The following is a 13,704-nucleotide window of genomic DNA, read 5'->3' as shown; positions in this document are numbered from 1 at the left end:
CAGATCAGCCGTGATCTAAGAGAATGATGGAACAGATGCATGGGGCTGAATGGCCTCCTCCTACATATGAACAAATGAAATTGATGGGCAGAAAACAACCAGCTGGTCCATTAAGCCTGCCCATCCTCCTGTTCCTACGCACAACAGGTCAGCAAACATTCCCTGACCACCTGAAGTATTTAAAACTGCTTGTCTTTTTCAGGTGCTGACTGACCTGTTGTGTACTTCCACCAACTTCTACTTTATTTCAGCTTTCTGGGCATTTGTGATTTTTCTTAGCCCTTCGAGCATTACCCTTTGCTTCTTGCTACTGAGCTAATTTTGGATCCAAATTACCATTTCCCCCAGAATCCCATGGGTTTTTACTTTTCTGACCAGTCTGTTATGTAGGACCTTGTCAAAAGCTTTGCTGAAATCCAAACTACATCAAACGCACTACCCTCATCAACCCTACTATGCCAGCACAAGATTCTGCACTGGGAGTGCTCCAAGGTCAAACAAATAGCCTTGGTTGGGAAAAGTGCAGCCACCCCTTGGGGATACATGCGTATGAAGAAAGCTTAATCTCTTGTAACACGCAGCTGTGAGTCAAGACTGAGGTAAGCGTGGACACATTGTGTATTGTACAAAATAACTGGATGATTTCTACTTACAATATTTGCAGCATGACTTTTACTGAGGAGTATTCTATCACAAGGAAACAAGTTGGGCTACACCCAGGAGAATATGAGTATTCTTAAGAAGTTGGTGGAAGATGCTGCTTTGAAGTACCTCTGAACACGATACACCCGGGTCCACGGGGGGACGAGTGCAAGGATTCGAGCCACCAAATCCACCAGTGTGCTGGGTGAGTAACTCTTATATCTGCCAGTTTTCCAGAGCTCATAAAGTCCAGTGCCACGGATCACCAGTGTGGGGTATAGCTTCATGCCATCAGGGCGAAACGCTGGGTTCTCAAAGAACTCCTGCAACAAAACAAATAGTGTAATTTACTGGAAGAGGAACCATCGTGAAACTATTATGGATAGTTTACTGGCTGCCTAATATAAATGGCCCAGACTCTAAGCGGAACAATATCAAGGTTCAGCTAGTTAAGAAGATATGATAAATTAGGAAGCACCATAAGATGCCACCAAACTTGTGGTTTTAACCCTATCCAGCCCCCCCTCCCCCAATCCCACCCTCCATTCCTCTGATCTCAAGAAACTCTCCCTATGGTCAGACCATTGGTGGCTGTGCCTTTCCTCCCTAAACCATTCCACCTCTCTCTCCTCCTTAAAATCCACCTCCTCATCTAAAGTTTTGATCATCCTGCATAGAATTTCCTTCCTTAACTCGGTGAAGCTGCTTAGGACTTTTTCATAAATTAATGAAGTTGCTGTTATTTCAAATGGTGGTGAGTGTAGGTTAGGGAGAACAACTTAGGACAGATTTTTGACTTTGATGGGTGGACTTGGTGGGAGTGGGAAGTCAGGGAGTCACCCGCCACCCGCAATTGATGCCAGAAGGCAAGTTCACACTGGCGGCACAATTAAGGCCGCCCAGTGTGAAAGCCGGCTGGAGGACCCCCGAGAAGTGGCAGGCGGGGGCGGGGGCCTGTCGTCAGCTGGGTCCGATGGCGACCGATTCAAAAGTGGCTCAGGTAGCCCCGGGGAGGTTTCCCTGTGTCGGAGTTGCAACAGCGACATGGCTGCAACTCAGGAAGGAGAACCCATGCAGAAGGTGAGGTCAGCAGGGCAATCGGCCCCGTGTTTCTCCGACGAGTGCCTGGCTGCCCTCCTGGAGGAGGTGGCTGCCAGAAGGGACACCCTTGTCCCCAGAGACAAGAGGAGGAGGCCACCACACCTCACCAAGAGAGAATGGGAAGAGAAGCAGCCCGGATGAGCAGACACGACATGGTGCGACGCACCTGGGTGCAGTGCTGGAAGTGCTTCAATGACCTGCTGCGCTCAGGAAGGGCAAGTACTGTGTTGGCATGGGTCAGTATGGAGAAGTGGCCATCCACTCGTGGAGCTCAGGGGTGCTAGAGTCTGAGTGCCACTTGTCAATGACGCCGGAATTGGCCAAGGGGTGAGCCCTGGCTGCTTGGACTGAGTGCCTTGTGGCTCGAGGGCCACAACTTGGATGTGCCATGCAAGGTGCTCCTCTGTTGGGATTGGTCAGGCTGCGATGGCGCTGCAGGTAGAGAGTGGACTAATCAATGCTCCTCTATCCTTTCAGGAGAAGACATTCCATAACAGTATTGAGAGGTTGCGGACTAGTGGGGGACCCTGACACCTCCTCATCCGCTATGAGCAAGAGGCCTTGGAGTTTAAGAGGCGCCACGCACCATGGTCAACTGGCCGCAGTGAGGTCGGGGTATCAGACGAAGGTAAGAGTGCAGTGCACTGAGGTGAGAATTTTGGCTTGGGCAACCATTCTAATGTACTCTCTTCAGTGATGTGAGCCTCGAACCAGGAGTCCCTATTGATAATCGAAAGATGAGGGCACCATGATGCAAATCTCCGCTGTCTCACCAGGGTGCCTGGCATGCACAGTGACAATGTGATGGCTTTAACTAATGACATGCAGTTCTTCTCCCTTTTAGGTTCACCAGCAGGTGTTCACACTCAAGACCCTGAAGGTACACCCCTGACCCTGGAGGACCTTCATGCTCACCACGCACCTGCATCACACCCACTCTCTCAAGCAGGCACCAGAGCAGAAACCAGCACCTCAGTGGGCATAAGATCACCATCTAGTATCTTGGTGCACATTGGTGAGGGCGCTTCACAGTTGCTTGAGGCATAAGCAAAGGCAGAGAGTGCCTAGGGCGCTGGCAGTCGGAGGACTGTTGATGACCAGGACAATGCTTAGTTGAAGGCTGATGGGCCTCTGGTGTTGTCCATTAGGCAGCAGATGTTGGATGTCCAGCAGGGTGTGCGGGAAGATTTAGCAAAGATCCATAAGGGCATGCATGTCATTGTCCCTGTTTTGGAGGAGCCCCTGTGGAGCATGACCATCGCATTGACCCTCATAGCCGAGCACAATGCCTCCTCCATGGAAGAGTGGTGACTCACTTGGAGAGGCTGCTCCAGGCACAAAATCAGAGGTCCCCAGGAATGCTCCTGGACCTGCAAGCCCACACACAGGCAATGATCTCAGCTGGTCAGTGTCCATGTGAGATAGATAGGGCACCGAGTGTCCTAGCTAGGTGCCTGTTCATCAATGGTGAGCAGGGCAGTCCAGACCGACCTCATGTTGGTGCAAGAGCTGCCTGTCGTCTCTGCAGGCTTCTCTCAGGGCGCTCTGGATGACAGCAGCAGCAGCTCCTCCGTCCCTCTGCCAGTGACCGTGGCATCTGATGAGGCTGCAGCAGCTGAGGAGATGCCAGTCATGGCTGCTCCCTCCCAGGCGGGGTCAGCACAGGCTCCACAGGCCAGAGGACCACCGCCAAGGTCATCAAGGCCAATAATACAGCAGAGTCAGCAGACTATCTCCAATGTTGATGCCAATGAGGCGGGGAAGCACCTAGATGCAGCACCCGTAAATGTAAGTTTAAAGCACCGTAAGAACAAGAGGGTCTGGTCACGGGTGATCTTTTGTTCTCCCGTTTTGCTTTTCGTTTTTTAATGGCATGACTACCAGCACCGGTTAATGTTCAGTTCAAGAATCTGAGAGCTCCAACATTAAATGACATTTGATTTTGTGTTATTGGCCTGAGTATGCTTCATTTGTTCTGTAGGTGCAGGGTAGGTCAGTATTTAATGGTGGATATGGGTCTCTTGAAACTTTATTGCACCGGCACTGAGTGTATCTTGGTGGCCAAGGAAATGCTCATTTCTGGGATCTAGGATGGAGGCTGCAGCCCTGGCATGAGGTGGTAGTTCTTATTTGGTAGCCTAGCTGAAGGAGCATTGGATGAATGTGTCCTTGGTGTCAATACCTCCCTGGAGGTTAACAGGTCTGCCTCCATGCCCTCAGTGTTCTCTTCACCATGCTCATCTTCGGACTCATTACTGGACTCATCGTCTGTTGCCTGTGCAGCTGCATCAACATCCTCTTCCTCCACTGGGCTCCCCCCTTGCCAGTGTCAGATTGTAGAGTGTGCAGCATGCAACCACAATCGATGACACCCACTCTGGGGGTTATTGCAGTGCGTCCCCTGAACGGTCCAGGCACCTGATGCACATCTTGATAAGACCAATGGTCCTCTCTGCCACCACCCTTGTGTATGCGTGGCTCCTGTTGTACTGCTGCTCCGCCTTTGTTCTTGGGTGGCGGAAAGGCATCATGAGCCACCTTTTCAAGGGATAGCCCTTATCACCCAGCAGCCCTCCATCCAGTCAAACTGGAGCACTGAAGAGCCTCGGCAGCTGGGAGTGTCTCAGGATGTAAGCAACATGGGAGCTGTCAGGGTACCTTGCACAGACTTGCTGAACCTACACCTTGTGAATTACACACTATCTGTACGCCATTAATTAAGAAGCCAGTTAAGACCCTTGCCACCTCAATTGTCAGCGATTTAATGTTGCCCATGTGATTTCTCGGCCATCACACAGGCAAAACGGACATATGGACAAGCTACAATTTGCAAAAGCTCAACTATGGATGGGATAAGAAGGGTCAGCAGCATTGTCAATATGAGCAATGAGGAGTTTTGGAGATCGTGTGCTGGAATGGAATCCCTTCCTGTTGACGAAGGCATCCGGCTCACCCAGTGGCGCCTTGATGGCCACATGCGTGTAGTCAATGGCACCCTAGACGCGGGGGAACCCAGCAATTGCCGCAAAGCCTCTGGCTCGCTCAGTCTGGCTGGCCTCATCTGTGCGGAAATGAATGAAAGTCAATGCCCGCCTGAACAGAGCTTCTGTCACCAGTTTGACACAACTGTGGACAGCTGATTGGGAAACTCCTCACAGATCCCCCACTCAACCCTGGAAAGAGCCGAGGCATAGAAGTTGAGGGCTGCTGTGACCTTAAGAGCCACGTGCATGGGGTATCCACCCACACAGTCGGAGCAGATCTCAGGCCCGAACATCTGACAAATGGAGTTAACGGTCTCCCTGGTGAGGCGGAGCCTCCTTCAGCACTGCACCTCAGACATATTGAGGTAGCTGCATCACCTCCAATAAGCCCCAGCAGCAGAATAGTGCCATCGTCGGCGTCTCCTTCTGCCTTCGACTTCCGGCTGATCCTGCCCCCCTTGTGCCTGCGCCTCTCTTCCCACAGTTTCCTCCCCTGGAAGCTGCATTGGGACACCTGGCCTCCTCTCCCTTCTGCCCCACTGTGCCTCCTCAGAAGAGGTGCCTCTAGCAGAGACCACAATCCCCATTAGCAAGGTAATGGAAGGGTGTCTGATAACTGGAAGGGCCCACACGGTATGAATCCTCCAAGGGCCTGGAAGACACCAATGAGTCCTGAAACGAAGCCTTGAAATGCTCAGAATGAAGCTCTGAACGAGATGAAGCTGTACAGTTCAAATAAGCAACCAGCAGCACACGATCTCCAAAACTCCTCATTGCTCATATTGACAATGCTGCTGACCCTTCTTATCCCATCCATAGTTGAGCTTTTGCAAATTGTAGCTTGTCCATATGTCCGTTTTGCCTGTGTGATGGCCGAGAAATCACATGGGCAACATTAAATCACTGACAATTGAGGTGGCAAGGGTCTTAACTGGCTTCTTAATTAATGGCGGGCATGGCTCCGTCTCCCATGCACGCCCACTGACCGAAATATTGCGTGAATGCGTGTTGACTTCAGGATGCTCGCCTGACATCAATGCATGTCATTTCATGCTTCAGCGGGTGAGGTGCACGCCTGCCCAAAATATTTCAATACTCAATTAGCAGCAGGCTAAGATATAACTCTGTCATTGGATTGTAATATTTCCTGTATATATACCCAACATTTAATCTTCTGGGATGAATACAGAGATATTGCGTGACTATTACTGTTTTAATGTTCACTAAGATCCTTTGGTGGAATAGTTGCCTCTGTGAGGATGTCTATGCAGCAAATAAGATTATGATCACTGAGTCCCATTTAGAGTGGAACTTTCATTACCCTTTAGAAAACCATAGCACCAGAACTGCAAATTGCAGTAAAAATGCAACTATAAAAATTTAGGGGCATTTTTTTGCATTTCTTGCCATGACTATTCACTTACCCTTATTACAATTCAGGCAGACTGACCTGTCAATTATAATCCATGAAATGTATGCATTTTACAGAGATTACTTTGATAAGCTTTGAATTACCTGCCATTGTAATGGAGCAGGTCTGTGTTGAATGAATACGCATGACACAGCACATGGTGTCTGCCAAGTTGATGTATGTGTTTTGGTCTGTCATCCCTTTTTAATAGTCAATCTAGAGCATGTCCAGTGGAAATTGTTGCGTTTATCAGTGCTCAATGAGATGTCTCAGGTGTCAGCTTTATTGAATATTACATTCACTAACAGAAATCAGCAGTCGATTTAATCTCTGTATTACAATAATCTCAATGACTACTGATTTATAGCCTTATTGGCCCATTAAAATTGAACTAATCAAACGATGGCATGCCAACTTGCGGGCTGTAAGTTGGTTTACAGAGGCACAAAGGGATGCATTTCAGCTTATTGAGCCCATGTCAGTGCCAGTTGTTCTACTGAATCCGTCTTCTCTTCCATTTCCTTGCCTTCGCCCTGTAAAATCAATCCTGAGTGTTCTGTATCATATGCAGTAACATTACAAAATTGGCACGAAATTCATATCACTGCCTGTTGATCAGGTCTAACTCAGGTCCAGAAATGCTGTCGCAGCCTTAGTGCTATCCTAGTACCTGTGCATGAACCCCACCTAAAATTGAAGCCATCAGGATCATGCTGCAGGGAAGAACAAGGTGAGTGCATTATCACACCCAGCAACAAAAGACAAAACACACACTAACAGTGAACAATAAAACACACTGCCCACTATCACACCCCAACATCGAATGATAAAACACACTTCCACTATCACACACCAACAATGAACAATAAAGCACACTCCCATTAGCACATCCCAACACTGAATGATAAAACTGCTCATTTTCACACCCCAACATCGAATGATAAAACACACTCCCCACTAGCACATCCCAACATTGAACAATAATACACACACCCACTATGACAGGCCAAAATCAAACAATAAAACATATTCCCACAATCACACTCCAACATCAAGTGATAAAATTCAGGCCATATATCACACCCAACATTGAATATTAAAACAAACTCCCACTATCAACACATCTTGAGTGTGGGTATTCTCTGAGTGTGAGTACAAATGACAATTTTATTTCTCACCAAGTACCAGGGACCTGAACATTTGCGAGATATTAACTGGAAAAATGGAGGAGCAGGAACAAGAAAAAAGAGTAAAACAAGTCAATGTTACTGGACATTCCTAGTTAAGGTTCACTGGGCCATGCATCTGATGGTAAATGGCTTCAGTTTCTCAGAAAGGAAATTGAGCTGTCAGCATTGGAAAGCACTCTGAATTTATTTCTGTCCTTTCAGTCTCAGAAATCCTTCTAATTGATGCCATATACATGGCAAATGTGAATCATATAAAATAATAAAAGGTACATAAACATATGAAAATGACAGACAGGAAAAGACCAACTGCTCCATCGAGCTTGGCCCATTCATCCACATTGCAACTAGGCATTATGGTTATTAATGGTCCCTCCCAGCAGCAGCCATATTATGTCCTGAGAGAAGCAAACAAAAATCTATAGCTTCCTGCCTGTGCAGTGTTACAAAACTCATTTAGCAGGGGCTCAAACATTAACATCTAACAGTGATGAACACTGCTACTCTTTCATGCCATACATGTTATCAGCTCTTTATCTTGCACTAACAGCTAAATCAAGTCTCCTACAAACTAAGACCTGTGTATTTTTAATTAGATTGGTGTGCTTGGTTTTAACCACTAACCCCTAGCTGTGGTCCAACGTTTATTGCCAGTGCTGAGGAAGCGTCTTATGTCTCTGTGCCTCTCTTGGAAGGCAGAAAATCACACTTCAGAACAACATATTCAGGCTAAAACTGTATGATTTATTTACAGGCTAAACAACTTGTATTTATATAGCACCTCTAATATAATAAAATGTCCCAAGATGCTTTACAGGTGTGAAGTCACACAAAAGTTCACACTGAACCACAGAAGGAGACAGCAGACAAGTAACCAAAAGCTTTGTCAAAGATGTAGGCTTTAAGGAGCTACCTAAAAGGGGAGAGGGAGGTAGATGAAAGCATACCGCCAATGGTGTAGCTATTAAAATTGGGCATGCAAAAAAGGCCAGAATTGGAATATACAGAAGCCAAATGATGCAGCAGGATGCTCAACTGACACAATGCTTAAATATAATGACAACAGGATCAGTCCACAGCCAGTATATATACCCACTTTTCACAAAGTATTTATTGGAGTTTGGTGAGCAACAGAGCATTTGGATGAAAGTCAAGTTTGTCAGCGATGGTTTGTTCAGATATATATGCGCATGGTCAAAGCAAGGCACAGCTAATCCATCAGAATTCAGATTTCCTGCTTAACTTAAGAAAATGGGAGAATTTCTCAGTTGAGCCCAGGGACCTCTGAAGTCAGAATTGTCAACTGTCCATAATTCAAAGCACAACTATGGATAGAATACTCAACAGATGTCATCTGGGTTCCAGAAATAAAGCCCATGGACCAACTTCTAGATCAATCAACTTGGCCTGGTTCTTGCCCAGCTCAGCCACGTTCATTTGTGTTAAACTTGAACAAGGCTGCTGGCAAAATCAAACTCTTTAGCATTCCTTGTGTGGCTTACAGCTGCTTCCAAACTGGGTTATTAATCATCATCTATGTAGGAAAGATTTTCAATTAAAGTTTGGGATGTAAAGTTTTTAAACTGTGGTCCATCAGAAATCCTGTACTTTGATGAAATACATACAACACATTAAATTCCACAGAACCCTCAGTCAGTTATATTCGAGCAAAACATCCACATACAGCAGTCATTGGTCTCACAGAATGGGACCCTGCCACAATCCTGCTTTCAATAGAAATGTCTTTCATTACTTTTTCCCCTTTCTCTGTTACTCTCTCTTGGGAATTCACTACGTTTCTCCAGCTTGTCTGGGCCTCCTTTTCTGTGTTTGTGTTTCTCTTCCCTTTCTCAAGTCTTCTTCTGACATTCTTTCCTCCTGTCTCCTATTCTGTCACTGCCTCAGTTACTCAAGCAATTTCTTTGACTGACATTCTCTTTTACACACAGGGATGAATCACAAAATATTGGCATGCAGGCACAGCACATAATTAGGGAGGCAAATGGACTGTTGGCTGTCATGAAGAGGTTAATGTCTATAATGTTATTGGAATTTTTTTTTAAAATAGAGTTTAATAGTGTCTATGTGTATGTGTTAATTGGATTAAAGCCAGCTGGTCTAGAGGCTTCGATGCATAGAAAATAGTGGATTTGAAATGGTAATTAGATAAACATGGGGAAGTTTTTGGAAACATAGGTGTCAAGGGGACAATTTGCATTTTTAAATAAACCATTCAAAAGAATGGGTGAAATCTTGTACCTAGCTATAAGATGCCATGCAATGTGTTTATTTTTCAGCTTACTAATAAAATTGGTGGAATGATAGGATATTGTTAGAAGGTGTAACATTTAAAGCCAAGTGATACAATAGAAAATTTACATTCAAAGGAAAAGCTAGGTATAAACAGAAAGGAGTTTGTGTGTGTAAGGCAGAGGCACTTAAGAACTAACCAGCCTGTACGCCTCCAACTGTGTCTGCAAGGAACCAACATGCAAGGGACCTTATTTTGAATTTGTAAGGTCAAATGTGCTTTGCCTGGGGTCTTTTTAAATCTCTAAGTTTTACTGTTGTCTTAACGGAGGTGTAACTGAGTCAGATTAATTAGGAGATTTTTGTAGTTATTATCGTAGTAATTGTGTAGACATATAAATGTGCTTACAATTTTTCTTGTATTAATAAATTGTTTAATTTAGTTTTATAAAAAACCTCGAGACTCGGTGGTCTTATTAGTACTGCATCTCAAAACATACAAATTGCAAAAATGGGTTATGACAGTTGTTTCAAGTTTCCCTCTGGGATTTGAGCAACTCAGCCTTTACCATCGGCTGGGTCATAATAGGTTCTTTATTACAATGGGGATGTAGTATAAAAGTAGCAAAGACTTGCTACAACTGTTCAGGGTGTTTTTAAGTACTGCATTCTGTTTCAGTTTCCTTATTCAAGGAGGGATATACTTGTGTTGGAGACAATCCAACAAAGGTCCACTAGGTTGCCTCCTGGAATGAGGGTCTTGTCTTTTGAGGAAAGATTGAGACTATTGGGTCTATACTCATTGGCATTTAGAAGAATGAAAAGTGATCTTACTAGATTCAAGATTCTGAGGGGGCTTAACAGGGTAGATGCTGAAAGGATGTTTACCCTCAAGGGGAAATCCAGAACTAGGGGGCACAATTTCAGAATAAGGGGTCTCCCATTTAAAACAGAGATGAGGAAGAATTGCTTCTCTCAGAGGGTTGTTAATCTTTGGAATTCTCTAGCCCAGAGAGCAGTGGAGGCTGGGTCATTGAATATATTTCCAGTTGAGTTACTTTTTGATCTACAAAAGTTCAATTGAACCTGCCTCCATCACCCTCAGGCAGAGCATTCCATACTCTAACCACTCACTATGTGAAATGGTTTTTCCTCATGTCACTATTGCTTCTTTTGCTAAATCCTTAAAACTGTGCCCTCTCGTTCTCAATCCCTTCACAAGTGGAAACAGTTTCTCCCTATCTACTCTATCCAGACCCCTCAATTTTATACACCTCTATCAAATGTCTCAGGAAAACAGTCCTAACTTCTCCAATCTAGATAACTGAAGTTCCTCATGCCAGGGACCATTCTCCTGAATCTTTCCTGTGCTTTCTCCAAGGCCTTCACATCCTTCCTAAAGTGCGGCATCCAGAACTGGACACAATACATCAGCTGAGGTTGAACTAGTGACTTATACAAGTTCAAAATAACCTCCTCGCTCTTGTATTATATGCTCCTATTAATAAAGCCCAGGATACTGCATGCTTTATTAAACGCTCTCTCAACTTGTCCTGCCACCTTCAATGAACATATGCACATATACATCCAGGTCCCTCTGCTCCTGCGCCCTACTTTAGAGTCGTACCCCCTATTTTATACTGTCTCTCCATGCTTTTTCTACCAAAATGAATCACTTCACATTTCTCTGCATTGAACTTCATCTGCCACCTGTACACCCATACCACCAACATTTTTATGTCCTTTCGAAGCCTCCACAAGCTCACAATACTTCCGACTTTTGTATCATCCGCAAACTTTGAAATTGTGCCCTGTACACCAAGGTCTAGGTTATTCATATATAATCAAGAAAAGCAAGGGTCCCAACACTGATCCCTGTGAACTCCACTACAAACCTTCTTCCAGCCCAAAAAACATTCATTAACCACTACTATCTGTTTCCTGCCATTCAGCCAATTCCGTATCCAAATTGCTACTGTCCCTTTTATTTCATGAGCTATAACTCTGTTCACAAGCCTATAATGCAGAACTGTATCAAATAACTTTTGGAAGTCATGTACATCACATCAACAGCATTGCCCTCATCAACCCACAGTATCACCTCTTCAAAAAACTCCAGCAAGTTAGTTAAACATGATTTTCCCTTAAGAAATCCATGCTGGCTTTTAACTATTAACTTTGTTCCGAATTATTGTTTCTCGAAGTTATCCTTACACCATTTTTTTAACAAGGGTGTGACGTTTACAATTTTCCAATCCTCTGGCACCACCTCTGAGTCTCAGGAAGACTGAAAAAAATTATGGCCAGTGCCTCCACAATTTCCTTTCTCAGCTCTTGCAGTATCCTTGGGTGCATCTCATCTACTCCAAAGAACAGATAACCTATTTAATACCTCCTCCTTTCCAATTTTAAACCCTTAGTTTCTGAATTGCCTCCTCTTTTACCATGGCGAGGGTAGCATCTTATTCTTTGTTAAAAATAGATGCAAAGTATTCATATATCTATGCCCTCTGCCTCCATGTGTAAATTCCCTTTTTGGTCCATTCATTGTCCCTACTGCACCTTTTACCTTTTTTCTATTTATATGCCTATATCTGAGATTCTCTTTTATGTTAGCTGCCAAAAGGCAATCCTTTATTACAGAAGGATTAATTATACAGGGCCTTCGTGAGGCCATATCTGGAGTATGGTGTACAGTTTGAGCTCCTTACCCAGGGAAAGATATAATTACCTTAGAAGGAACAGGACAGAGGTTCATTAGATTAATTCCTGGATTGAGGGGATTATCCTATGAAGAGATGTGCATGTCTGTATTCCATAGAGTTTACGAGTATGAGATGTGATCTCATTGAAACATACAAAATTCTTAAGAAGCTTCATGGAACAGATGTTGGGAGGTTTTCCTGGCTGGGCTTGAACTAAGATTCACAGATTCAGAATAAGTGGTTGAACATGTAGGACTTAAATTAGGAGAAATCTCCACTCGAGGGTTGTGAACCTTTGAAATTCTATGCCTCAGAAAGTGGTGGATGCTTAGTTGTTGAGTATATTTAAGACAGAAATTGATAGACTGTTGGACACTGAAGAGAATCGAGGAATATGGGGATAGTGGGAAAAGGTGGAGTTGAGGTAAAAGATCAGCGATGACGTAATTGAATGGCTGAGCAATCTTTAAGGGCTGAATGGGCTACTCCTGTTCCTATTTCTTATGTTCTTATGTTTTCTTCTTATGGTCAATGAGCTGAAGTAACTACTTGTTGGAAATCGATGGAGACAAGTTCAATTCACTTACAACATTTACAGGTGTCAAAATGGTCTCCAAGTCCATTCGTGCAATTAACTCAAACCCAGCCACAAAGACCCTACAGTGATCCTCCTTATCTACCAGACCTGACAGGTCTTTCTCACTTGGAGCAAGACTCACTCATTTGGTTTTAAAATATAGCGTTTGGCACCTCTCATTCCACAAAAACAAAGACAGCCCCACATATTTTAAACAGGTCTCACTCCACTTGAGTGCACAATTCTAACATTTCCTCAGTGCAGATGGCACTGCTTACGTCCATTTTGTCATCAGAACCTGGACAAGTCATTCATGCTAGAGCTCCAGCATCTGTGCAAAACAGCTTCACTTCAAAACAATGCTGCAGTTAAAATGTCAGTACGATCTGAACCTGGAGTCAGAGCTTGGCTTGAGACAAGGGTAAGCTTCCGGAGAGATCAACCTCATCTGATTTGCCTGTTAGATCCATCCTTGACATCCCATTTACATTCCACAGATTTACCACTGATGTGAAGCCAAAACAATTTTTGCAGGCACTAAACATGTGGTGTGAATGCGCTGTCAAAGAACATGGATTTAGAAAAAGTAATCTTCCCATTATAAAATCAATAAAAACAAGCTTACAAGAATTATCTGAGAGGGTGAGGTATTTACCGAAGATTCTAAATTATTGCACGAAAGTTGTGAAAATGCTGAGTCACTCAGCTTGTGAAACATATTCTTTTAAACCTAACAAAATGGTCAAATATTCCTCAGGGGGAAAATCTTTTATGATTTCTGACGCTGCACTTTTGAAGAGACTGTCTAACTTCTAACTACATACTAGCACCATGAATGCGTGTGTGT

The 13,704-nt window shown here is 44.3% G+C and overlaps 1 protein-coding gene across 2 annotated transcripts in view; it reads right to left on the bottom strand.

Moving 5' to 3' along the window:
- elp3 (elongator acetyltransferase complex subunit 3) overlaps positions 1 to 13,704 on the bottom strand; it is an 86,911-nt gene that overhangs the window by 42,863 nt on the left and 30,344 nt on the right. For both annotated transcript variants that reach the window (XR_005943051.1, XM_041188166.1), the window contains exon 10: positions 772 to 965. Coding sequence is in view for 1 of the 2 variants with exons in the window: in XM_041188166.1 (XP_041044100.1) it covers positions 772 to 965 (194 nt within the window). In the remaining variant the exon portion in view is untranslated. The remainder of the gene's footprint in view (positions 1 to 771; positions 966 to 13,704) is intronic.

Source organism: Carcharodon carcharias, chromosome 5 (genome assembly GCF_017639515.1).
Source record: "Carcharodon carcharias isolate sCarCar2 chromosome 5, sCarCar2.pri, whole genome shotgun sequence".
In the NCBI taxonomy this organism is placed as follows: Eukaryota; Metazoa; Chordata; class Chondrichthyes; order Lamniformes; family Lamnidae; genus Carcharodon; species Carcharodon carcharias.
Note: the sequence above shows the minus strand (reverse complement) of the source record. Positions and strands in the feature narration are given on the sequence as shown.